This window comes from Epinephelus lanceolatus, chromosome 15 (assembly GCF_041903045.1).
Source record: "Epinephelus lanceolatus isolate andai-2023 chromosome 15, ASM4190304v1, whole genome shotgun sequence".
NCBI classification, from domain to species: Eukaryota; Metazoa; Chordata; class Actinopteri; order Perciformes; family Serranidae; genus Epinephelus; species Epinephelus lanceolatus.
Window position 1 is genome coordinate 20,698,285 of NC_135748.1, and position 27,887 is coordinate 20,726,171.

General features: G+C 41.2%; 1 protein-coding gene across 1 annotated transcript in view; it reads right to left on the reverse strand.

Annotated features, from left to right (window-relative positions):
- Positions 1 to 5,310: 5,310 nt before the first annotated feature.
- tmem63c (transmembrane protein 63C) overlaps positions 5,311 to 27,887 on the reverse strand; it is a 39,092-nt gene continuing 16,515 nt past the window's right edge. Inside the window, exons 2-23 of the mRNA XM_033643309.2 lie at positions 24,783 to 25,008; positions 20,427 to 20,506; positions 18,806 to 18,893; positions 15,946 to 15,983; positions 15,056 to 15,198; positions 14,060 to 14,111; positions 13,839 to 13,947; positions 13,029 to 13,102; positions 12,810 to 12,890; positions 12,610 to 12,730; positions 12,275 to 12,408; positions 11,978 to 12,100; positions 10,714 to 10,867; positions 10,518 to 10,624; positions 9,821 to 9,907; positions 9,646 to 9,711; positions 9,398 to 9,560; positions 9,195 to 9,300; positions 6,966 to 7,133; positions 6,750 to 6,862; positions 6,589 to 6,663; positions 5,311 to 5,671 (exon numbers count right to left, since the gene is read on the reverse strand). Of these exons, the coding sequence (XP_033499200.2) occupies positions 5,441 to 5,671; positions 6,589 to 6,663; positions 6,750 to 6,862; positions 6,966 to 7,133; positions 9,195 to 9,300; positions 9,398 to 9,560; positions 9,646 to 9,711; positions 9,821 to 9,907; positions 10,518 to 10,624; positions 10,714 to 10,867; positions 11,978 to 12,100; positions 12,275 to 12,408; positions 12,610 to 12,730; positions 12,810 to 12,890; positions 13,029 to 13,102; positions 13,839 to 13,947; positions 14,060 to 14,111; positions 15,056 to 15,198; positions 15,946 to 15,983; positions 18,806 to 18,893; positions 20,427 to 20,506; positions 24,783 to 24,992 (2,523 nt within the window). The 5' untranslated portion in view covers positions 24,993 to 25,008 and the 3' untranslated portion in view covers positions 5,311 to 5,440. The remainder of the gene's footprint in view (positions 5,672 to 6,588; positions 6,664 to 6,749; positions 6,863 to 6,965; positions 7,134 to 9,194; positions 9,301 to 9,397; positions 9,561 to 9,645; positions 9,712 to 9,820; positions 9,908 to 10,517; positions 10,625 to 10,713; positions 10,868 to 11,977; positions 12,101 to 12,274; positions 12,409 to 12,609; positions 12,731 to 12,809; positions 12,891 to 13,028; positions 13,103 to 13,838; positions 13,948 to 14,059; positions 14,112 to 15,055; positions 15,199 to 15,945; positions 15,984 to 18,805; positions 18,894 to 20,426; positions 20,507 to 24,782; positions 25,009 to 27,887) is intronic.

Below are 27,887 nucleotides of genomic sequence, written 5' to 3' on the forward strand. Positions count from 1 at the left end.
AGCAATAAGGAGTTCATGGCACAAGATGAGTGGATTGAGCTGAGTTAATTTTAATTTCAGATCACAGCACTTCACTTTTGACAGATGAAAACTCGTTAGCCTGACAGAGATCAATCTCAAACACAGTCTGTCCCTTAACCTCAACCTTCTTGGAGATAAAATAACCCACATTTACAGCAGGCTCACATACTGCATAAAGTAAAGCACTTTTGATACACACATTTCATAACCAAGAGCAAAAACCAGTGGACGTGTCTGGAAAGCTAATGTACCTCCAAACAGATGGCCTTGGATGGCCAAGCCGACAGTATATGAACAGACATGACAGGATACAATAAAACTAGTTAGGCATGAAAATGGACAATCCCTCCTTGCATGGCCATTAGAGCTAAGAATACCCTAATAAGTTTTATTTTGTATTTTCAAAGGAAAGTACGTTTAATGATCTGTGAAACAAGCTTCTGCAAGAGAAACCCACAGTGTTGGTAGTTCACAGACAGAAATGTTGAGATGTTCTTTGATGTTTTTTTTTTCCAAATAGATTTTACTTCATGATTCTCAGCACTGACCACTTCATTCTCTCTGCTGCCAGCTTTCATCTGTTTTATACAGCACGAGGAGCTAGAATTAGATTCCTTGTGCAAGGGAGCAAAGTGCATTTCATTTTAGGCAATAATATGCCATCAATTTTTATGAAAGTACCGGCCTGTGATTTTATATGATTCAACTATATTAAACCTTCATACAGAACATAAAATGGACTAAAACAACAGGACTGGACATCAAGAAGCTTTTTCAGCTGTTCTGACAGAAGATTTGCTGAAATGATCTAGACAGTGCTGTCACTGTTCATCAAACATGTTACAATTAAAACGACCTACAGAGAAATCACACACAAGCGAATGACACTGGACTAAACCACTTTAAAAGATTTTAGATTGGCCATAGATTGTATATGTTCTGTATAATCAAAGAATACAACAGTTGAGAAACTGATTGAAATCGACAACAAGGCACCGACAAGTACACAATGCAAAGCTTAAAAAAGCGATGCAACTGCTGTGATGTAAAGACACACAGTAAGCTTGCCTAGTGTTGACAGTGTTGGTCTTCATCAGCAAGCAAGTTCGCTTCACTGTCACTGATCTGTAGACCTTCAAACTTTTTATTATCCTGGGCATCTTTAGGACTTCGCCGTGTCCATGCTGCTGCACAAGTTGACCATTACAGTTTACTCTTAAAGGTCCAGTGTGTAGGATTTAGTGGCAAGTAGCAGTAGCGCTGCAGAACTGAAACTTCTTACATGTGCCAAGCAGGCCCCTAAGAGCACTGCTCAGCCTTGCCTCCAATTTTACAAGAGGTCACTTGCAGTATAGCAGTGAAAAAAAATCCCCTGCAGCACTTTCCCCGAAGACTACCATTGTAAAAGGGACATCTGAAAACCTGATAACAGGACACCTCGAAGTGCAAACAGGGTAAACTATGACTCTCTCTATTATGAACTTTTGATCTATAGAGGTTTTATATTTGTAAAACTTTTCTTGACCCAAGAAAAGATATTTGAAAATCTGATGTCACCACAATGTAAAATCTATGAGCTAAGTGGGAACTCACAGACGGGGCCAGCGGGAAAAACACTACTGTGCATATTCAGTGGACTGGATACTGCAGCATAAAACTCCGACAGGTAGAAAAAATTTTACTGGTGTATGTGCCTGGCAAGCAACTCCGTTGGACTGAACAGGCGCCATCTTGGGGTCTGGTATCTAGCAGAGCATGTCAGAGAGATAGGGTTGTCAATGTGAAAAAGCAAATGGCTCAGTCTAGAGTCAGTGTTTGATTTGTCTGGGCTACTGTAGAACAAAATGGCAGACTCCGTGGAAGAGGACCTGCTCTGTATAAAGATATGCATGGCTCATTCTAAGGTAACAAACACACAACTATTCTTATTCATACATTTGTTTTCTGTAACCACTTATCCTGTTATCCTGGGGGTGCGGGGGCTGGAGCCCATCCTAGCTGACATTGAGCGAGAGGCGGGGTACACCCTGGACAGGTCACCAGACTACCACAGGGCTGACTCATAGGGACGGACAACCATTCACACTCACATTCACACCTACGGCCAATTTAGAGTCACCAATTAACCTGCATGTCTTTGGACTGTGGGAGGAAGCCGGAGTACCCAGAGAAAACATGGGGAGAACATGCAAACTCTGCACAGAAGGACTCCCCACCCTGGGATTCGATCCTACCCTAATTTTGAACCAGGAACCCTCTTGCTGTGAGGCGACAATGTTAATGTTAGCATTGGATGACTCTAAATCCTCCACATTAGACATTTAAAGTTCCACAAAGAGCAAGTAAGTGGACCTCGAGTAGAGATTTCTTTTTCTTTTTTAGCATAGTCAAGAATGTGCTGTCAAGCATGGAGAAAACTCCTAAACATGCACTGAAAAGTGGAAAGTTTTATCATCCACAATTCTGTGACAAACTAATTTGCAGATGAAGACCATGTGATATGGTTTGAAAGCTCCAGAAAATGGTAGTAAGTGCTTGAAGATTGTTTTGTCAGTATGTTAGTGGAATGAGCCTACTGCTGCTCTCGTGACTAACAGAATGAGCTACCCATTGACTGTGTGACGAAAATCACTACTCTGGGTTGTTTATCCGTTTGTTGTTGTGTTTTCATCTCTTAGATGTTTCTCCACTCTTTAGTTTTCAGTCCATGCAGCATATTTCAGGCCATGCTGGATTGTCACACAAAAAGGAGTGTTTGTTCAAGGCACAGCAAGAGAAATGAATGAACTACAATCACTTTACATTCAGTTTCATGAGAAAAACTTTCATCAAATAAAAACAACTCCAAAATACAAAACCTGCAAACACACAGACAGCAAAGCAATGAAAATAGCATATAAAACTGGATATTATGAATAAGGATAGAAATGCATACCTCATTTGTACAACATAACATGCAGTGGCGTGTCACACAGAATACATTAATGCAACTAAAACCATGGTACAGTATGGTAGTGCTTGATTTTTACTGTTTGTATTTGGGGAGAAAATGTAATTTTAGCACAAATATTTACCAACACTAAACAAATAAATAAATAAATTGGAGCCATTATGGCAACATAACAGTTTAAGAGGTAACATACAGTGTAGTTACTTTCAGCATATTTTCAAAATGTTCTAATTTCAGGATGTGCTTCAAATTTTTCCATAGCTCACACAACTTATAGGAATAGTTCAACATTTTGGGAAAGAAACAAATTTTGTTTGCTTGCTGAGAGTTAGATGATATAAACTATCTGATATAAGCAACTTATCTTAGCTTAGCATAAAGACTGGAAATGGGGGAAAACAGTCAGCCTGGCTCCGTCCACAGGAAACAAAGCACAATAAAGCACCTTTAAAGCTTAATAAATAACATGCTATATCACATTTGTTTAATTCATAGTAAAACTAATGTATAAAATGTATGTTTTTTGGGGGGGCTCAGTGGCACATGAAGCTGATAAAGCTTGATTTTTGTGGTATGAAATTACCTGAATTTTCCATAGAGCAGCGGCTAACTTTCAGTTTAGCACTCTGCTAACTTGAGTGAGGATAAAATGATTTAATTGTGTGGCTCTTCTCGACTTTCGAATGTTATCGGATCGGCTGTATCATATCCCAATAGTTAAACAACTCATTTTGCAGGGGTTGTGACACTCAAAAACATTTATCCACTGACTTACAGACGTTTCTTTCACAATTTAAGTCTGCGGGAAAGTCTTTTTGAGCCCATGGCATCAAGTGACAGACCCTGACATTGTAATTCTATGTTTGGCCACTATGTAAAATTGGCTTCAAAGCCTGGCACGCTTATTTGGGGCTTGGTGACAATCATAAACTGTATAAAAATAATGGACTCCTGTTCCGCATTATGTCCATCACTTTCTTTGATTTTTGGAGTCATAAGTGACCCGAGGTAACCATATTTGGAAAGATTGTGGAGCTGTTGAGGAGCGAGGGGTGGATCTGACTCATAGACTGTGGTGAAGCCTTGCAGACAGCCGGTCACTCCACCGGCTCCACCCTTAATTATATGTAACTTTAGGCGTTCAGAAAAAAGTGAATGGGTGAGTTAAATACAAACTCACAAACATACAGTTGTCATTAATGTTGGAATTAGCTATAAAGACCGGAAAAGTTTTTGTACTAGGCTGTAAACATGTTTATTTCTACTGTAAAGTTGGGCATTGTAACATGGGGGTCTGTGGAGACTGTTTTGGAGCCAGCCTCAAGTGGCCATTTGAGGAACTGCAGTTTTCAGCACTGCGTCGGCTTCATTTTCAGTCTCTGAAGTTGCTACTTTTTAACAAGTAGAATTCAATAAGTTACTGTAGTGACGTGAGTGTTTCCAGTCTTCATGCTAAGCTAGGCTAACTGGTTGTAGCTTCTTGTGTACCGTACAGACATAAGATTGGTATCGATTTTCTCATCTAACTCTCTGCCATTAAGCAAACCAGTCTAAGCAAAATGTTGAACTATTCCTTTAAAATAATAAACAAAAAAAAAATTTAATTGGATCACATACATAGTCAAAACAGCATAATAAGGGAAAAGTCTGATTAAGATGGGACAGCTCTGCAAATCCTTATACAACCTCCAGTAGCCCACGCCCCAAACCCAAAGCACAATATCAATGACACCAAAAATACTGTAGCAAAAATAGCAACCTTAAATTGATAATAGTTACAACAAGCTGCAGGTACAGTCAAGCTGCTTGTGCCTCCTTGGAGAGAGTGTACATATATTACAGTACATCTTGGCCCTCCGTCTGTCTGCTCTCTCACTGCAGATGGCTTCACAACTAGCTGCCCTCACCCTCAGCCTCCTCTAGCTCTGCTGCCGAGGAACCAGATATCACCCGCGCCCAGACCACTCTGTCAGTCTGCTGGGGCGAGCCTGCTCACACCACCCACTCTGATGGGAACTTTCACCTCCGCTCATGTCCAAGTGGCAAGTATGAACAGAGTATCTGTGATAGCAACCCCAAGGCAATTCCACCCCAGTCTCTTTTAACCTTTTTAACTTGCAAATGAAGCCATAGAAGAAGAATCCCTGTCACAGAGCATCCAATAGTTTAACTAAAATAATCTGTACATTTAGGGATGTGTCTTCTGTGGAGACTGATGTTTGTGTCCATGAGACAGGTTCACAAGATGTTTTGGCAAACTGCTGTCTATATATATAGATAGTGATGTTTACATGGATCGTGCTCCTGTATTCTTAAGCTTCTTTCCACATCAGCTTCCCCATCCTCTCTAACAAGCCCAGTCTGGTCTCAGGGTCTGAGGCAGCTAAGTTGGAGTCTGAGGTCAGCATTGCGGCGTTTAGCAATCCACAGGTGAAGGACACGTGGAATTAGCTCGTGGGGGATTTGGCGTTAGTGGAACCCAACGGGGCTGTCCATAAGTGGGCTGGAGCAGTAGGGGTCTGGGGGATCTTGGAGCTCAGTCTCATGAGTCTGGGCGTGGTCCTCCTCGCACTCCTCTTCCTCTGCTGGGCCGTGGCTTGAACTCTGGGAGCTGGCCATGGCGCCGTAGCTGTGGTGGGCCGGGGAGGGCATGGGAGTCAAAGCCAGCTCTGGCTCCAGCAGCACGGACGCCACAAACAGCTGAGGGAGGAAGATCAGCATAGAGTTAATGATGGTGTCACACAGTAAATCACTTTATTCACGGGGAGTATATGAGGTGACAGTACGTTTCAAGTTTGGGTTTGTCTTCCCACCCTGAACTTAAGATGTAAAGATTGCACCAAGTTAAGATCTTAACAAATTAATGAGTATCCATATCCAGGATCCAGTCCAGAAAATGAAGTAAAGGGCAAAGATCGCAAATCCAGTTTTGTGAGACACTATAACCTTTGACTGCTTTAAAGGATCAGGCAGCTGCATGTTTTAACTCAGTTATGGAAATACTCAGATCCTTTATTTAAGTAAAAGTAGCAATACCAATTAAGATGCAGTGAATAATTGATTCATTGATTAGTTGTCAGCTATTAAATTAATTGCCAATGGGTTTGAGTAATTCATTAGGAAAAAAAAACAAAAAAATCTCCATCTCTAATGTTGTCCTCTGTACTGTAGTGAAATAGAAGTTTGTTGCATACAATGGGAATAGTACCTCATAAACACACTATTTTATTCTACACTACTGCATACAGGAGTTTTTTCCATGTTTTAACCCATCACATATATGTACATTATTCCAAACATTTCCCAAACATATAATAGATTATTAGAGTGGTTTTGATGCCCATGCAGGATTTGAGATTCAAATCATAACAAGCAAGTTTGTGTTTTGTTCCTTGTCTCTCTTCTGGGGTTTAGTCTGGGACACAATTGGTCATAAATGCAACACTCTGCAGCAGCTCAGAGCTTCCCATTTAGTTACAGTAAATGCATCAACCTGGAAAACTCCTTAACAATACCTGGTGTAACTTTTGCACATATAAAACTACAACTATCAAAACAAGCAAAAATACTACTATGAGCCTGTGACATATGTTGTGTGTAATAATGTGATACTGTACACTGGAGGCAGTGGTGGATGTTACAGTAGATCTGTCGCCATCACTGAACGTCCCATCTGCCGGCTGATCAGACATCTGAAACAAAGAAAATGCACGCTACTCATTTAGTGTTAGCTCATCCTCAACTAAACTTAGTCTCTGTGAGTTATGATGGAGCTGACCTGGTAGCTTGTCGACTTGTCTGGTTGCTTCCTAAGGCACAAGCGGAAGAGGGAGAAGGCAATACAGGAGAGCAGGGACACTAAGGTGAAGAGGCTGATGGGATGCGTTGGACCTGTGATCGTAAGGGATGACAAGAAATTTTAATGTCACAATGTTTTAATGTAGGCTACACTCACAATCCAATGACTGATAGAAAGCAGGAAGTGATAAGGTACCTAATCTGAGCACAGAGAAGAAGAGCAGCCAGAACATGCAGAGGATGGGAGCCAGGATAACCTGGCTGATGGCTGCTCTGTGGATCCGCTGGCTGAGTTTGGTGGGAACGTATGCATAGTAGATGTTGTATCGGTCGACCATGTGCTTCAGGATCACATAGAGGAGACCTAGAAGGGCAGAGGAAACATGATTGAAAATACTACAGCATTCTTTGGAAAGATAGAAAACCCTGGTATGGTCCTTAAATGTCCTGGTAATATTTTAGATATTGTTCTCTCCAGCCTCCACAGGACCCCATACATAATATATGTATATCTATCCATGGCCTCAAACACTGAATATTTACGTTGCTCAATGGAAAGTTTGATGCAATGTCCAATAAAATTATTGTGACATGGTTACTGTGAGTTGATTTAACAAAACAAAAGAAGAGAAAAACAGTATACCAGTTACCAGAGGTGGAACCAAGTCATTGTTTTGCAAGTCAAAAATAAGTTTCAAGCCTCTGCACGTAAGTCCCAAGGCAATTTGAAAGTCCTAAGCTTTGAATTTCGAGTCCTAAACAAGTCATAATGTACTCCTCAACAAATGTAACGCAAATTTAACAAGATTGTAAGATACATATTAAATTTATAAAAATTGAGAATGCATTTAAGAAATATTTTGATTCAACTGTTAAAAGTTTGTTAAAAAGTTATTTAGCTGTTAAGCTAATGTTAGCTAAGCATAAGTTCACTGACTATGTTAATATTTGCCATGACTGACTGTAGCCCCCTCACTCTGACATCTCTCCACTTTGTGCATGTATAGGTCCTGTTTGTGCATGTGTGTGTCTTTCGGACCTGTGTGTAATTACAAGCAAGACTGAAAACATTGAATTTCCCCTCAGGGGAATTAATAAAGTAAATAAACTTAAACTTAAACATGCCTTTATCTGTAATTTTCGACTAGGATGTTTTGCATATTTGCGCTCAGGTTCTCTCCTGCAGCTTGACTGGATGCTGTTGGCTTGGTTCAAACAAAGTGGATCTGGGGAATTAGGTGTTGACTTTCTGGGAATGAATGGCGTTAATGTTAGTTCAATCAGGAAGTGAATTTAATAACGGCACACTTTTTAAATGACAGGTATCAAGTATTTTCAAGTCAAAAGGCTCAATCATGAGTCATTGGTGTTAAAGTCCAAATTGAGTTGCAAGTCTTTTTTGATTTTGTCAAATCTAAAGTCATCAAATTTGTGACTCTAGTCTGACTCGAGTACAAGTCACGTTACACGAGTCCACACCTCTGAGTATTACTATTTCAGATTTGAATTATCATTTAAATTGTATTGATATCAGCGTTTTAAAAAACTCACAGCAAACACTGTCCAGCATCAACCAAAGTTCTAGGAGCAACAGTCTCCCAGGCTCAGAGGCCGACCCTGTAACATGGTGTTGTTTTGCTATTCCCTTGTTTACAGAGTGGGTGCGCAGCAGGCAAACCCAGTGTTCCTACTGGTCCCTTGTCCTCAACTACAGAGATACAGTCAATCAAGTGAGAATTTCAAATGCTAAATGCTATTTTTTAACGTTAATGCACATTTGATATAATTTTCATATGTTCACATCAGATATGTTATTATTTTAATGTTAATGTGAACACAAAGTGCATAGCGCTGCTAACTTGATAACATTGATACCCATGATAACGTTGGTCACTGTAATTGTTATACGAAATTTTCACACTGTTTTATCTCTAATTAAAATATGCCTTAAAACAAGCAATTGCTGTATGTTTTTATATGGTTAGTGTGCCCTTGAGGTTTGGCAGACAGGTTACTTGTGTTGCTTCTTTTGGATGTACCCAGTGAGGTTCAACTCAGCCAATGTGCAGAAAACAGCACAGGTAAAATGCACAGAACAGCAGGGCAATATGTCTGAAAGGGTTAGATTGGACTGAGGATTCGACTCCAGTAGCAAATAGAAGCTTGGTGAGCTCTGGGCAGAGACAGGAGCAGAGTAGGCGTCTGGCTCGCAACTCAGTGTGTCTGGGTGTCTGGGACTACAGCAGCAAATTCACACAGTCTGCATCGGACTGGCAGGCAGCGGAGGAGAGTGAGGTTACAGTGTGAGGGGAGACGGCACACACACATGCACAACACTAAGACGGAAGGTGATGAGATGGAGAATAAAGACAGAAAGAAGAGGTAGATGAGGATAGAGGAGCAAGGGTCACCGTATGTTGCTCACCAAAGGGCGTTATAATGGGACATGTGATGCTGTAGGTCATACTGACTGCAAAGATACACATGGTCCAGGCGTACTCCAGGCCAAACTGGAACTCATAGGCCTGACTCTGCGGGTGGACGCACAAACACAGCAGGATCTTTAAACAGAACACAATCTAATGTACCCGACATGAAACTGAGTTAAGCATGAAAGGCTCAGCTGACCCGTCTGACATGAATGCGCTCAGCTTGGGACTTGGCGAAGCAGAGGCGGAGGGCATACACCGTCAGCGCTGGTATACGAAGCAGCTCCATGGATGTGCCGATCAGGCTGGATGTAATCACATAGTTTACGAAGAATGCACCGTTGTCGGGAAGAAACACACACCTGCAAACATTGAAGCCTGAGTGTTTGGCTGCAACCAAAATATCATTTATGACATATTTTATTTCATTAAAAAGAGTAATCTTACTGGAATTTGACCTCCTTCTCATCCAGGAAATGGACATCAAAGAGCCATGTGAAGAAAAGGTCCAGGCTACAGAAAGAACAAATAAAAGCAAAGAATAAAAAAAAATGGGCAAAATAAAAAAGAACTGAATATAAAAGTTATACATTTTGAATCTGTAGATGTGCTGTAAGTGTACCTGGACAGACCAAGTGAGGGCAGGATGATGACCATGAAGACCAGCAGGAAAAAACACTTGTGCATTGTTACTTGGTTCTCACCAGATCTGAGAAGTTAAATGAATAACATGGGATCATCATGTGATGCATATTCAATTATAAAACATAGCAACGCAGTGCTATTCCACATCATAAATCCATAATGTGAAATAATGTAATGCAAAGTCAGCTGATTTAAGGGACTGTTGGGTTCATTAGCACGAACTACGCTTTTCACTCCAGTAAACAGCTCATTTGCATTCGCTCCTTCGCACATCACGCCTGCACAACACGTTTGTGGGGGTGGTTATGTAAAGAAAAGGGTGCTCATAGGTGCTGCGTGAGGTTGTCTCCTTATGCACAGTTGTTGCGCTCCTCCTCCTGCTAGTCACCATGTGCTGTTCCCCAGCGCATGGTGACTACTGTGCATATCATTATCCTCACATGGAGATCTCTATGACAACCTGCCCAGAATAACAGTGCAGGGAGAGTGACAGAGAGAAGGAGGGAGAGAGTAAAAAGAGCAACAGGGTGAAAAAGAAAAAAAAATAATTGAGAGGAGAAAAAAAAATGCTGAGAGTTGAGAGGAAGACAGGCAGCTTCAGATGAAGGGTCCATTAGAAGAAGCAAAGGCATTTCCATTTCAGAGGAGAGTGGTGGCCGATGGGTGGTGAGTACCTGGTCCAGTGGGACTCAAAGAAGGCTGAGTAGTAGACGATGAAGGGCAGGAGCACTGAAAACGCCCAAAGCAGGAGGGTTGGGAAGAACTGGGTAATGACAGGGCTCTGGGTTGGACAGCAAATAATTCATTAATGAAACAGCAGAGGGTTTAAATGTAGCATTCAGGTAACACAACTTAATCTCAAACTCTGACCCGCAGACTGTCCACAGGCCTTGTGACGTTGAACTTGTCCATTGTGTTGACAATGATGGCGGGGGTGGTGAGGAAGAAGAGCAGCAGGAAGAGGAGGATGTTGAGGAGAACACAGCGGAGCCACCAGCGAGATCCGCACACTGACAGGTTCTCCCTGGTGACGGGAGAAATAATGAGCCTCAATTCACAATCATCCAGCAGGACAGACAGGACATTTAACACACTCCTCTCCCCTGACACGCCTGCACTCAACGTATTGACAGAAGCCTAAAATAGCCGGCTCAGTCGCCTCTTGTATGCGAGTTGGCGAGCGTGTTTCCACTGCACTGGACTGGAGAGCGCGTTGGGAACGGCACACTTGAACGCTCAGTTTTAATGAAGGAACTAAAGCACCTGCTCAGCCTGTGACTGCTCCAGTCGTCTAGTTAGTGCAGGAAAACACATCCACACACAAACGCACTGCAGCCAGTCGGGCGTGCAGCACAAACAGTGAGCGCTACCATCTCTTTGGTTAATATCCCATACATATGCATCACTCACTTGTTACATAATCTCGCTGGGACTGCTGCATTTGCTTTCCAAGTTAAGAAACATGCAATAATCCAATCATGGAAAGGGAATGAGCTTCACATGGTGTTAGAGATCTGCTTCACACAAGCAACTACATTCTGATACATCTTGACTGCTGCTGCTGGAGCTCAATGAAACAAAGAATAGTTATGCAAATGCAGATAAAAAGCTTAGATGACCAATTTGCACAATGTATAACTCTTGTCTAAATAAACAGACTCTTTAAGCTCCATCATTGCAAGCTAATGCAGCATCGACAAGCAAAATTACAGTCCACTGAACTTTAAAGTCTCACCACGATCCAGAGGTTACCAAAGATACCAAATATGTCAGGGTTAATTACAGGGAAATGTGTCTAAATGATGCATTAGACATGTAAAAGTGGATATTACACTCAAAATATGTGTCCGCGTGGGTTTGCTCCCAGTGCTCCGTCTTCCTCCCACAGTGCAAAGACATGCAGGTTAGGTTAATAGATTGTGCTGTAGGTGTGAAAGTGAGTGTGAATGGTTGTCTGTCGGTGTACCAATGCATGCTGGGATAGGTTACAGCTCCCCTGCAACCATGTACAGGATAAGTACATACAGTATAATGGTTGGATCTCCCTTTCTTTTAAGTGCTTAGAAAATTAGTGTGATGTTGTTGAGGCACCAAAAATAAAAACTATGTGAGTTTCAGTGATGTTGTTACTGACCAGATGATGTCACTAGGTGCAGGTGCATAGCCGACCCCCCATTTGTGCGACTGCACCACAGTGGTGATGCTGGACTGCTGCGGTCTGCGGCGGCAGCGAACGAAACCGTAGTCCTTCACAATTCTGGAAAACAAAACAGGATGTACAAAAGTGCTGCAGAAATCGGCATCAGTGCTCAGTAATGCCTACTTTTACACCACTTCGTGACTTTAATGGTTGCTCCCTGCTGTGACAGGGTTTATTTGATGAGAGGAGCTGACAGACATAAACCTCCATGTCACGCTGACGTTAACTCACACAGCAGTCATCCTCTCATCACGAAAAGTCACAAAGGCGATGCCCAGCCTCTTCATGGAGATGCGGTTCTTCTCAGCATTAAACTCATCCGTACGCTTCTCTTCTAACTCGCTGTAGTACTGTTCTGCATCCACCTGCAGAAAAAAGTTACAGCACACATGACTCACTGCATCTTTCACTCTCAGAGAGATCCCCAGATTTACAGTGGCAGGATATCTAGCTGCTGCATGCTGCTACTTCTGGATTGCAGTGCCATCCAGTGGTAACATACTTTCTGTGCAGCACAACTACAGAGACATTCTCCTACTAATCATGATTATGCATATATAAAGTACCTTCTCAAAGCCACAGATGTCGCAGCAGAATATCTGAGCACACGGGTGAGTCTTGATCATGATCTTTCTCTCCTTTTGGGCCTTTGTGGCAAAGTACAGCCTTCCTTTCATTGCCTTGCGCCTGCAAAAACACAGCATCCTCAGACAAAAGCCTCACACTGATCCCCAACTGTGTTTCGCCAATGTATCAGTGACTGTACCTCTCTAAGTCCAGCCTCATCAGCTTGTGGACATCATAGCAGAAACGGATATCAGTGACAGTACAGCTGGGGTAGGCCTCACTGGTGAATAGAGCAAAAGGAGTTAACCATAATGAAGGTGATGACATTGAGCATGTATAACAATCAGGGCTTACTTGTGACATGAGTCAAACATATGAGGCTTTAACTTAACGATGAAAAAGAGAAGAAAACATGTACTGGAAGTGTTTGGTGATGAGTCCTGGGTCAGAAATCTCTCTTGGTATGGAGGTTATCATCAGTGTCCTGGCTACCTGCAACACATAATGTAACCACCATGAGAAGGAGCTATAAAGTGCCAAATGAAGTGAAGTGTAAAATGAATAAATAAATAAATAAATAAAAATAAAAAATCACCACCTTATCAAGAGATAGATCAGTCATATATGGAAACACATTTCTGCCAATGTGATGAAAAAACAGAAGATCCTGCAAGTCATTATAATCTTAAAAAAAAGGCTTTAGTATCTCAAAATGATTTAGTATCACAACATAATGAGAAACTTGCACAAAATAATGACTTTGTATTGCAACATAATGGAAAACTTTTTTGAATTAATGAGGAACTTCCTCGCAATCACTACTTAGTCATAACATGAGAAACCTTTTCAAAATAAATGTTCTCAAATTACTTATTATTGCAACATAAAGAGAAACTTTCTCAAAATACAGAGACATTTTCTCAAAATAATGACTTAGTATCTTAATATAATCGAAAAGTTTCTTAAATTAATGAGAAATTTCCTAAAAATAATGACTTAGTCTCGCAACATACCTTCTCAGAATACTGAGAAACGTTCCCAAAATAATTACTTTGTGATGTAGTTTATGAGCAGATACCTATAAAACTAATGCCTCAGCTGTATTTTGTGTTTGGCCCTGATTAGCATGCTAACATGCTAAACTAAAGGCACTGACTTGATAGGATGATATATTTGCAGTGTAAAAATGGCCTCGATGCTTAAACAGTATGATGTGTTGGCGACAGACCTTCTCGTCCTCTCTGTACTCCAGCCGGATCAAGTGGTGAGCCATACACAGCAATGTGATGATGAAGTAGACCAGAGCAAAGATGCTGTGGAGCCACAGAAAGCTGTCCCTGTGAGGCACAAACACCCTGCTGCAGTTTAAACCAACACAGATAATCCAGTCTTTCAAGGTTCTGTGCTGTTTCATGAGATTTGATGTCATACGTGGAGTGTTAGACTTACTTTGCGCTAACATTAGCCAGTGTTGTTCTTCCAAAGTTTTCAGGACTGTCTCCTGTAGAGATAATGAAACGTGACAGAGAGCGAGACATTTTAATTTTCTAATGACTTTAAGGAAACCCCTCCTCCTTTGTCTGGAGGCTGAGGCAACAATGAAGCAATGTCACTATTCAGAGAAAACGTCTTCCATCTAGTTTAATGAAATCTCTCTCATCTCAATGAAATTTCACACAAAATTCAAACATCGCTGTCATGCCTAACTCTGCTGTTTTACTTCGGGCACCCTTTGTTTGCTGTTGCCATGGGACCCTGTCATTGGGTGTTGGTTTATTTAATGACTAGGGTGACACACTGGTTCATAAGATGACAGCCAGCAGTAATAAAAACGTTTCTGTGGACAGCCCAGCTCCTCGTAGACCCCATAATGGCTCCTGCCTTCATCCCACTATGGAATGGCTTACTCAACACTTCCTATGAAATAAGCACACAACTGCCAAAAGGCATTTCTGTTGCTACGTAGCAGCTAATTTTCTGCTCCATCCCACCCCTGACACCTACATGTGTATGTTAAGAGGAAATGAAGCACTTTCTATTCCTATAATCCTGGGCTTGATGAGCAGCCACTGGTATGCTAGCAACTCCCATTCGAAGAAATGCAGCCTTTGTGTATAAATATAGTAGTTTCACTTCATAATGTTGCTTTGTGGGTCATTTTAAGTTAAAATGAACTTTTGAGTTGATGTCAGCTTTGATTTAATTTGATTTCTGCAATTCACTTTGGCTTTTTTTTAAAGCTCGGCTTCACCGCAGATTGTTTTAAGCTAAAGTTTTGGTGCATTTAACCAATAAATCCTTGGGTGTGTAGATGTGTGTGATTGTCTCTGTGTGGCCTGGCTGCTTTCCCCACGAGGTGCCCCATGCGCCTCTCCTGAGGTTAAGGATATCCCCTGGTTTTTCAAACAGTCAACCAGCTAGACCGTCATGTGAGGACTAAACTACCCAGGAGGTTCCCGGAAAAGTTGACCGGCAGGATCACGGCCAAAGACAGCAGGCAAACCACTGTCATGAGCAGGATGATGTGGCGCTGGAAGGACAGGTATGTGACGGCGTCAATGCCACATTTGCTACGGATCTCTTCATCCCTGCAGAAACAAATAGAGAGGAAACTTTTTCATATCCAAGAGATCCAAAACTCTTTGTGCTACATGACAAAAAGAAAGTTCACGCAAATTAGTCTAGATGTGTCCACACATGCACGTGATGATAATCAGACCCATGCAATATTAATCTACCACATGTGCGCAGCTCTGTCTACTGCCAGGACAAATGGGCCTACGGCTTATACCTCATTGTGAGTAAAACTGTGGCACCACTACTTTGGTGCCAGTAGCTGTGGTTACCAGGCGGGAGGTTCAGGAAACCCAGTGTCATAAAATAGAACAAAAAAAAGCATAAAAAAAAAAAGAAAAAGAAAAGAGGGGCATGCTGGTCTCATGGCGGCCCACACATTGCGAACTCTCAGGGTGGGTTTTGCACTTTCCCAGGGATCCCAGGGTGAGCCTCTGGTACGGGAGCTAAAAACAGAGGCACCCAAACTCCACCATAATACTATGGAAACCATGGGTACCGTGGAAATCGACTTTTTACAGGCCTAAATCTATTGTGTGCAGTCAGACTGGAGAGAGAGCAAATATTCAACGGGAAAACCACGGCACCAGCGGTCGCATGAGCCCAGACTCGTTTGTTTTTGCTGCTAAATGAGATATAACAAGAGACTTTACATTTGCCGGTGACATCAGCTTTGAAGACGGAGGGCCAATAAAAGGATGGAAGCTAAGATGAGAGAAGGGTGAAAATAATTACAAAGGGCAACTGCTCTGTGTACTTACTTCATATGGCAAAGTGATGAGAGCCACGAGCAGAAGCCCTGAAAGGAGAGGAGAATCATAAAACACCCAATGGATTAGTTATTAAAGATAATAAATGACATATGTATGCAAGTCTGTGCACACCACATCTGGCTACTTGCATGCATCCACTATTTGCATAGTAATAAGGTCTGCAGAGTGACACAGAGGGGGAGATTTAATAGGTCTAGCCTGGAGCAGTAACCACTTTACTGCAGCCTCAGCTTTGAGTAGGCACAGGGCGATGACTCCAGTCTGACTCTTTTGTCTTACACCGTTATAAACATGCAGGGAGTGACCTCAGTCTATCACACAGGTGTCATGGAGTCACAGACGGTCCAGCTGAGTCATGAGCCAAACTTTCCCCTTACAACAGTTGACGTAATGCCATCTTAGACATGTGGACTTCGTTGTAAAAGTGCAGTGTGCTGCAGTTTTAGACACCAATATATCACTGACAATTTCACTGCAACACTTTGGTATAATTACTCTAAATAAATGAGAACACGATCAGGAAGTCTGGTAGACTGTTTAACATCAGTGTTACTGTTCATTGGCTGAATAGCGTTTCTTAAAAATGTGTTTCTGCATTTCCCATAATGCCTTCTCCTTCATATTTTGCAGTGTACAAACAACTGGAGTCTGTCAGTCCTCTCCTCAAACACCATGATTGTTTACCCTAATTATACTATTTGTGGAACTTTTAAATACCAGTAGTGCTGTAGAGCAGTGTTATGATGAGAAAGTCCTTTTTATTGTTTGCATGTGTCTGCTGGCATGAATACTGTATGCATGTGCACATGCGCAGGGTACATGTAGGTCACCTTTTACCTGTGACACACAACTTTGCCTTAGTTGCATCCCACATGAAGTAAGCATCTAAAGGACTGTCTGACTGCACTTGGCTTCAGTTGCTGTGGACATGAACAGTCTGTGTGTCAAGGTGCACTGGCTGGCAGCAAAGGAACTAATAGTGGAAAATATTTCCATTGTTAGGTATGAAGCTGTTCGGCTAATCTTGTTCCACACCAGAACTGAGGGCAGCAGAGCAGGAGACGAAATAAAGAGCATCAGATGGAAATAAAAAAGCAAAAGCCAAATAAAATATTTGAATATTTGTGAGGCCTTTTTTGGGTGACAAAACTAAATTCAGAGGTGGCAGTGTTTTTGTAACACCATTAGCTTTGACAGCTTATTTTCGCCATGTTTGCCATATGTCAGTGTGTGCCTGTTTACACATCCAGTGGACACGGAGCAACATTAGCATTCGTTCAGAGTCGTGTTTGTGTCCATCTGACAACTGTACGTCCAACATTCACTCTCCTTTTAGCTCTGGTCTTGTCTCTTACAATCAAATTTTTGATTCTGCTAAATGCGTCACAAGCCACTTGCTAACTTTGTATGCCTGGTGTTTGGTGCAGGTTGGAGCATGCAGTGGGTTTATAAGAGCTTTTTATAATAATAGTAATAATAATAACTTCATTTGTGTATCACTTATCTAAACAAGGTTACGAAGTGTTTCTTAAAGTGCATAGAAATAAAATAACAATACCATATTTAAAAAAAATGTTAAGAGCTGAGAAAAATAGTGTGCACAGAGGCAAAAATAGAACAAAAGGAAATAAAATAGAAAAGTTATAATTCAAAAAGTACAAATCAGGCATTAAAAGGAAAGCTCTCTGATTTAAAAACATGCGCTAACCAGCCTAATCTTCTCAGGCCTCGATGGCAAAAGCCCTAAACCATGTTGAGCTTTAAAAGTTATTATAAGAATCTTAAAATCAATTCTGAAGTTAAGTGGCAACTGGTGGAGGAAGGTGAGAATTGGGGTGATATGTGACCTACGATTTGTCTCAGTTAAATACGAGCTGCAGCATTCTGGACAAGTTGATGCAGGGCTGTTGCAGATTTACTGAGGCATGTAAACAATTTTTGCTGAGCATTGTTCCCTGTGGCAGTAGCACCCCCAAAAATTTTCATAGGGGTGTCCAGACGGAAACACTGAAAATCATTGGGTGGCACACGAAGAGCAGAAGTCATAAGTGAATTTCAGGAATTCTATTTTGCTGTTGAAGTATATAGGCGATTTGAAAACTATGTCAAAATGAAAAGTTAAAGAATCATGATATGATTTGTATCTGTTTGTTTCTTATTCAACACATTATGTTACTAATAATGTGATGTGCACAGGTTAATACTGGTAAAGTTAAAATTCTGAGTTCCACAACAATCCTGTTTTAATGTATAAAGTATTTTCACATGTTAGATGATTAATTGTTCTACAAACAGGGTAGTTTTCCTGTTCCTTAAGAAGACAAATATACAGCTTTACTTTAGGAGTACACTGACTTTAAGGAACAAAACATTTACTAGGAACAAGCCTTCTCAAGTCTGAAAACACCACACAGAGGCCTCCCATTTTAGCAATTTTGATGGGAATGCAGCTTGAGCGCTGTAAAACCAAAACAATGAGCTAAGAGATCCTAAAAACACTCCTTATAGCTGAAAGGAACTGCAGAGTTGGGAGATACTTCTCTGTTGTTTCGTCTTCCTCTGTGACCCCTCTCACACTACACAGTTATTTGATTCATTGTTAATAAAAATGTGAATTAGTGCAGCTTTAAGACCTTTATCAGGAAAAACCTTTGCCTGATTAAAGTCTAATTACAAAATGCATTCAACATTTTAATTAGACCTTTAGGAAAAGTGTTTTGTTGAGAAAGGCTGCGTGTGAACAAAACAGTGTTTGTTTAGGATAAAATCCATAGGGTACATTTAATTGATCTGGAGATGCTGTTAACAGTTGCTCTGTGCTTTAGGGGGCTGACAAAACAAAACTCACCATGTCCTTGGTCTCAGAGTCAGAGGGGCTGGACTCTGATGGAGACTTCTCTTTCTCACTTGGTTCTCCATAAAACAAAGACGTGAGACTGAATAGGGAAGACAAAAAACAGCATGATCATCATATTGATTGTGGCATGACACGTCCTTATCATTACACTTAATATGTAACTCAGTGCTGTAACAACACAGCCATAATGTAACTGCGGCAGACAGTCCCACAGTCTGAAACCTATCCCTGTGTGTGTGTATACATAAAAAGACATGAAACACATTCAGTATGGCTGAATCTAATAACGCCAGTGTGATGATTGAGTTTGTGGATATTTCTCTGTGGGCCCTACCACTGACAGTTCAACAGCGTGTCAAATTAAGCAGCATAATTGAATTAGTGCAAGAGAGGACCGCTTGGCAAAACACACAGATGCTGCTTGCCCTTGGGTGCTGTGGAGCCGCTGTCGGTCAGGCAGAACTAATCAAGCCCGCACTCGCCTGGAGAGGAGACTCAGGTCAAGCAGAGGAAAACTGCTGCAGACTGGCGCAGATGGCTGCGTGGACCTTCACCCATTTTGTATCCTTAAAGATATCTGATTAATGATCAATTGTTTAAACTCTGCTCATAGTTTCTTAATGTCAACATTTCCAACGACAGTGAATCATATCCTTCCTTAACAAGAATTGTCTGTAGCCAAAGCTTAATCTCACGCCCTGTTGTCCTAAATACTCACACGCACCAAAAGCATGTTAATTTGCAGTTGAAAATACTTCCACACCCTTATTTACTTGTGTTTGAGTAACATTTGCTAAAAAAATACAGTACCCAGCTTGTTTAGGAGATTACTGAGCTTTTATAAAAATGAAAGATTTACCTCTCTACTAGAAACTTTGGGTTTGGTACCACAGGCAGGGTAAAAAAGTTGAGACATCTGTTTTGATCTTTTTATAGGATTTGTTGACAAAAATAAAAACATAGAATAACACTAGCCTTCTAACATTGTCCTTAGAGTTATTTATCAAGGTGAAGTTGCCAAAAAAATCGGCTTTTTTTTGGCTCCTTAAATGTGACAATTTGCTGCTTTTCTCTGTTTTATATAGGTGTAGACTGAACATCTTATGCTGTTGGGACAAAATTAATAATTAAAAAATATCAGTTTGGAAAGTTATGATGTTATTTTTCACAATTTTGTAACATTCCATATCTTAAACAAAACAGAAAAATGACTGGACAAAATAATAATGGAAATAATTGTTAGTTGCAGCCCTAATTTTAGAAGAGTGAGAAGACCGTACCATCCAAACCAGTCATTCTGTGTTTACATATGCTGTGTATGTGTATGTCTGGCCCGTGTTTACACTTTGATATTTCCATAGTCAACATAAAACGCATGAATAAATAGCCACAGTAACAACAGATGGTTATTAGAAGCAAAGGCAGAGCAGCTCTTTGCAGTAATTCGCCTCCTTGCAGTACCGTCTATACCCAGCAGAGGGAGCTGGAGGCTTCAGCATCAGGGCTTAGGAGTGGTTCCACTGAGAATTATTTTTCCATCTTACATGTCATGGCTCACAAACCATCAAGTGTATCCAATTTTAAAGTGTAAGACAGCGAGTGGTGGATTTACCTGTCATTCTCCATGAGCAGAGCCAGGCGGCCATAGTCCCAAGCAGCCTTCCTCAGACAGGAGAAGATGAGCAACAGGAACTGCAACACAGGACATGAACATGAATGCAGAGCTCCTGAGAATCTGATTTACACACTTGCACACATCCTCATCTGCTGTGGGCCTACAGTTATATCATCCATAACCTTTGGATAAAAAGCTCAGCTCTGTCATTCTCCTAAAGAGCCCACAATTAATAGACAGCTTCAAAATGCAGCAGGAGTAATAAGCCATCTTCTTTCTTTAGAGTGGTACGTGGTTGTCTTGGAAACTACCAGAGCCAGGTCAGCACGCACAGGCGAACACATGCTGTTCACTAATGACAAACGAGCGTGGTCAATAGCAAAAACAAATCTGAATAGCCTTCATTCTGCCACAGATGTAGAGCTTAACCGCAGCATCACAATGAAGATTAGAAAAAAAATCTCTTTGATGACATGCAGTGACACATCACAACAGTGATATGCTGAGCTGGTTAAATATAAAGAGCTTAACTGGGCAGTGATGGATGAGTGTTGACAAATGCAAATTGAGTAAAAGTGCTGATGAATGTTTGATTTTGATTACAGCATTAAATCATTATCTCAGATTAGATGACATTTGGTGTGGTGGGCAGGGATGACAGGCATGTTCATAAGAAGAAAGCTCCCATAAATGTTGAATGATTCATTCTCCAGTGATCCAGAGCCACGCACAGACAATCGGGCGGCCTTGACTCAGGCTTGTAGCTGAATAATGAGTACGTGTTCGCATTAACAGTCAGGGTCCAAACTCTTTCCTGAAATAAGAATCTCTCCATTATCTTCCCGGTGTCTGTCTCCTCCCTGTTGTTTTACTTCTTTTGGTCTCGATGCGTGGGCATGCTCTCCTTAAATCCCACAGATGATTTATTCTGTATGATGATGGAATTGATGCAGAGACGTGCTCCCGTCACCTGGGGGGGGGGGTGCTTTGACTCATGCTTGTCATTAAGAGACACCGCTCGACCCTCTGTGTTGTCTTGACAACCAGGCAGCGATAAAATGAGCCAATTAAAAAATGGAGGTGGCAGATTGAGAATGATACCAGTGTAGAGATCAAGCTTGACAATGTCTGACAGGCTATTATTATCTGGAGACAGGAGGAAAAATCTGCTGTACTATGACTGTAAACACTATATCCACTGTATTGTACTATGTGAGAGGAAGATTACAGTTTGATATTTATGACATGCACATAATGTTTGTTTGCATTTGTGTGTGTTTTTTACATTATTATGTGATTCAAAGCCAAGACAAATAAAACGTTCCTACGTGTTTTGCAAGGCAATGCTTCATTTAAAGTTTGGTTTAGTTCTAAGAGACTTTTCCCACATAAATAACAAATTACAGTTCCTGGCCCACGCTAGGTACCATCCTGAGACAGTTTTTGGATGTTCAGGGACAGCGTGTCAATTTACGCTTGTTACATGCATCGTGTCTTTTCAAAATACACTTCTGTTTTCACAGGAAATGTACAGTTTCTGCTTGTTACATACATACAGTCTTTTGCAAAATAAACTTACAGTGTATGTAACACACCTCATTTTTAGGTTTATTTTCGAAAGGTTTAGGCAATAAAAGTCTGTGGTTAGGTTAAGAAACTCACGTGATGTCACATCAACGGACGTGTCACTAGCGTTGAATGCTACACACACTCGCACACTACATTCTCATTAAAATAGCTTGACTGACTTTTTGTTGCACACTAGAAATGAACAGTGGGATCCCAGGTGAAAGTCTGGAGTTAGTCTGACCCATATGCCTCCCCTCTTACTTTTACCCTTTACAGACTTTCCCACTGTTTATACCACAGTGGATGGCGACAGTGTAATAGACTGCCGCCACCTAGTGGGTATCATGCCATTGTGATCTGTGGCTCTATGCATCTGTGTCTGACGCTGTGGTCCACTGACAAAGTGGCGGTATTTGACAAGTTGTATGCCTGCTACCACCCGGTGCATATTGTACCGTAAAGAAAGGTGCCTCTGTGAGTCGGTGTCTGACACAGACATCCACTACCAAAATGGTGGTATTTGACAAGTTGGGAGTGAGAATGGGCTGCCATTTCAGGTTTCTACTTGAAGTGCTTACATGTTTTAATGGTCAAAAAACACTCTCTGACTAAACCGCTCTGTGCTAGCGTCTACCTCTTTAAGACGCCCTCCTGAAAAGCCCTGTCTGCTCTGACTGGTCAGCATTTTCAGGTCTTCCGTGCATTCATGGGGATGACAGTAATGGAGTAGAGCAGCACTTTCTACTGTGAAAAATCACAAATAAAACCTTCAAAACACAATCTGATATATGGAGGAAACTTGTGCAAAGAAGAAGATGCAGCAGATAGGCCCCAGTCCAGAGTGTGACCCCATGACCATCTTGACAGTGATAGCTCCTTCACCTCCTAGAACCGTACAAGACTTTGGCAATACTAAATCCCCAGTTTACTTTTTTTTGGCCTGTTACTGTTGGAGCACACAGCATGAAACAAACCTTTAACAGAATTTGGAAACATAAATAACTCAGTTATCATTGTGGAGCAGTTCTCCAGCACTATACGCTAGCACTTTCATTTACATGAGGGACTTGTTAGGGAAGGAGCAGAGGTCGAGGTGTCCTAACTCCATAGCATGGGTCAAGCTTCAACAACACAGAGAAATTCAATTCTCTTAATATAACTTAGTAGCAGCTTCCATTATACCTTCCCAGCTGTCTTTCAAACTGCAAGCCTCCAGCCCGGACTGCAGGCTTTTTGTTAAAAATGTTGAGTCTCCAAATCCAAGACGAGCCAACCCTGACGACATCTTTAGGATTTTTTTTTTTTCATCTAATTATTTTTATCAGACTTTACAAAGCTCCTCCACAGTCTCAGAGGACATTATACAACTGTTTTAACAGACTGAGTGACAGTGCTAATTGGTAGTTTTCAAGTTAGACAAGTAAACTGATCTTAAGTCTAAAATAGGTGGAGTGAGAAATACAAGGCTCCACACTTATTCCTAGTTTTATTCCCATCATTTCTGCCTTTTTGTTCACTTTTGGATTACAGATTTTGCCTTCAAGCAGCACCACAATCATACACTAATAATTATAGGAACTGTCAGTGCAGACATGCCTATTGCAGATGCAGAGTTATATAGTCTTAGACTTTTATCATTTGGCTTTCAGGAAGTGTGGTAAGGGTTAAAAGCAGTAAGATTACAGTTACATTTAGGTCCATGGCAGTGACGTATACACAAAGTCAGTAGAAGGACCTCTCAATGAGTATAAAAATGAGCAGGTGTGTGTGTTGACATGTTTCTAATACTTGGTACGTCTGCATTCATTTCACACATTAATGTGTGATGTCCAGCACTACTAACACTCCTGATGCTGTTGTCGTACTTTATCATCATCAGGAGCAGAGTGAAGCGCTCCAGACAGGATGTCCATTAGATACTGTATTTTTACAGAAGCAGCCCTCTGACCATGTATCACCTCTTGTTGTCTGTTTGTATCATGGCTCTTCATAATATCTCAACGGGGTGTTGGCAGCTCTGGATGTGTTCGTGGACCTTGTTATCAAGGCCCTCTAAGCTGCAGCAGCATACAAAGAAGAGATGACTCGCAGTGTAACATACAGCTAATAAGCTTCCTGTTTGAGAAAGCAAACATGGTTCTAACTAGAGCTCAAACGATTAGTTAATTTATTGGTTTTTCAATTAATTGTCATATGATGAAATCATTTTTAGTAATTTCTGTTTTCCGTTTTAGCAGTTTTAGCTTCTCAAACATGAAAATTCTCCAGTTTTCTTAGTCCTCTATGATAGTAAACCAAATATTTTTGCTTTTGGTCTGTTGGTTGTATAAAACAAGATGTTTTACAGCCCAGTCAACAGAACAAAATGAGGCCATTTCACGTTTCTGCAAACCATATGTTACATACGTGCATTTCTAACTTATACTATCAAAATTTCTGAGGTGACGCACTATATGAGCTGACTGTCATCTAGATGAAAAGGGGATGGTGGAGGGCGTGTCACCTATAGGCCAGGTGCCTGCCAAGCTGCAGACAATAGAACTGGTTGTTGTTTAAAGAGTTATTGCTGTGTTTTTAGTTGCTGTATTTTAGCGCCCCACTGCTTTTTCGCCACCAGGGATAGTACCACTGAGACAATAGAAAAATGGCACACACAAACACACACACACACACACACACACACACACACACACACACAATGTTTCATGGCTGTGGCTTTGCTGGAGTTAACTATGTAATGCAAGTATATTAATGGTGGTTGGGTGGGTGGGTGTGAGTCTGTACCATCCAAAGCACGACATTGATGGCGAGGACAGTGGGTATCCCTCCAAACGGCAGACCCTGGAGGACGCTGCTGCGGGAGTGCGAGCGGTAGCATCTCTCTGCGGTGCTGTTTTCGTCCCCAAAAGAGTCCAGGAAGCTCAGAACATCCAGCTCCACAGCTCTCCCCTCCACAGGGGGCGCTCTTGTCACAAACAGCTCAGAGTGCGCCATCAGCACGGGACCATACCTGAAGGAAGAAGACAGAAATAAAGAAAGAAACCATGATGATGCTTTTTTAGCCTTCATGCATACCTTGGATTTTGCATACACTGATTCATAGTGCGATTCAGAGGTGGGACCAAGTCACTGATTTACAAGACTTTGACCTCAAGTTTAAAGTCAATACCCAAGTCCGAAATGTTGAGTTTTGAATCCTAAACAAGTCATAATGTCTTCTTTACCAAATGTGTTAAAACAAGTTTGTCGGAAGTTGTAATTTTTGACCCGCACGTTTTGCATACTGTAATTCATTTTTGATGACCACCATGTAGTTTTTGTACACAAACAAAATTATCATTGGAATCATGTTTTCCAGCTGTCACTCAGTAGTGTTCTTCATGGTTATCTTCTTTAACTGGACTGGATTCTGTCAAATTGGTTCAAACAAAGTGTAAAGTCTGACTTGAGTACACGCCATGTGCAGTCACATTGTATATGATAATTAATACAATTTCTGTAACAATACAATAATTTTTTTGCAGATTAATGAGACACTCTTGCTCTAACTTTTGCTAAACAACAGTGTGCAAAAATAGCATTTACTTTAGCTAACCTACTCTTTAGCATTTAGCTAAAGTGCTAAGCTATTTCTACTATAGCACAAGAGGAAAAAAACTATACATTCAGCTAACTAAATCAATAAGCAATTTGGTTTGTGCATCAATATTACTTAAACTTTGCAAACTTAAGCCACCATAAGCTACTACTGGTCGTACCAGACCAAGTAAGGCTGTTGCAAAAACCCCACTGAAAGTATTAAAGTGATTCACTTAGTTGATTGTGTTTCTTCCGTAGCATGATGCATTCACTTTAGAAAAAAAAGTATTTCTAAGTTTTTCTAATTATCTCAGAATTCAGACAAAAGTTTTCCGGTGGAAAAAACATGTTCTTGTTTTTCTGAATTAACAAATAATATCCTTGTTAATACAGGGAGGCTAGAGCAGATTTTATCTCTCAAGTGAATACAGTACATTTCTGTAGTGTTATAAGAGAACGAATGACTTCTTTCTTCTTTCAAAAGTTGCATAACCTTGCTTTAAACAGTAGTTTTAAGTGTTAGTCATGTCATTTGTTGTCAGAGCGTCCATCTTTTCAATACCTACTCATCTTATACAAGCCTGTATTTACACAGACTGACAGTTATGATATTTGTGGATTTTAATGGAGACAGTGGGTTCTTGGTTGGTAGGCTGATGAGCAATGAAACTGTAATTTAACGGTCATCTTTTTTAACATTCAACTCTCAGACAAGTGTCTGCCACTCACTCTAAGTGCAGTTATGATAGCATTTGCAAGTATCAGTCTAATGACCATCTCAGTCCATTAGCAGCCATTGATCTGTTTCTTTATCTGACAAGTGGAAGTGAAGACGTCACATAAAAGCGACAAACTGATTAGCTGACAGGTAGGCTCTTTGAAAAAGCATAATACGTGACAAGAACATGCTAACAGGCCATTCACCCACATAGACAAGAGCATATTTCTGTTGTTAGAGCTCAGTTTAACAGTACAAGAGTAAAAGCTTAAACAGGGTATTTTACTGCGATTCTGAACAGCTTGTTGACGATTGGCACTTCCTGTGTATTTGCCTCTGTCTATGGAAGCATGTGCAGGATATGATCATTCACACTGCCATGACCACAGACTGGAGGCCTGAACCATCTGTCCTCCAGCAGCACACACTCTCCTCCACACTCTCAATCGATACAGTCCCGACTCCCAGCTGCTCAGCTTGTGTACACTCCTCACTGAATAAACAGCCTGAGGAAATGGAGTAGCAACAGAGTGCTGACAAAGCTTTGCATCAATACTGCCATTCCACTTGACTGAAAGGTATCAGTCATTAGATTTCATGGGAAAAACGGGTATGTTGAGAGATGTTACCATGGCAGAGAGACGTACTCTAACACGCCGCAGCAGTAAATGGCAGCCAAAACTGCATCCCAACCCTCTGCTGTCAAACTCTCACAAGAGCTGCGAGGTAACACGAGACTGAAGTGGAAAAAAGAGAGAGGATGCTAAAGGCCTCCAAACTGGCACACATTACTGAACCCTCAGTGTGATTTATCACTGCGCCAATGATGTCACTTCCTGAGAAGCTCCATCACAGCTTTGTGAAGCATTTACCAAACAGCGCTAATTGTGCAACAGAAGCCACAGCAGGATGCCTAGTGTAGGAGGAAGAGCTGATCAATGGCAGTGCTGCTGGACTGCTGTACATCTCACTGTCAGAGAGGTCTGGAGACGTACACACGAGTATAAAAATACAAGACAGTAATCTTCCAGCAGCTCTTCCCGCACCACTGTAGTCTCTTCCCTACTTCCTGTTGTGAAACTGTATCGCAGTCAATATTCAGATGCTGTTAGATGCACAGCATCTGAGCCTCCCCGTGGAGACGACTGAGGAGATCTCCTGAGGATGGATCACAAAGCAAATCCATAACGCACACACACACACACTCTGCAGAGCTGCTTCCACAGAGGCTGGTGTACCATCCAGTGCATTACGCTTTCTCTCCCTGCCAATAATGAAATAAGCCATCGACGAGCACAAACAGATTATTTTACAGCTAAACATTGATTAATAACCACATACAGTACAAGGACAGAGCATGCAGCTTCGTCACTGGCATTTAATTCACTGGAGTCTTTATATTATACACTAGATGATTAAGTTTTTGTGTTATTTTGTTGACACACTTTCAAACTAACAAACTGATTTACCGGAGACTTTAAAGTCACGTGATCAGTGGAGCATAATAAATAGAATAAATTAACCAAAGCATCCAGACTGAGTCTCTGTAGTTTTTATTTAGATAAAAGGCATTGCTTGGGATGACACCATGG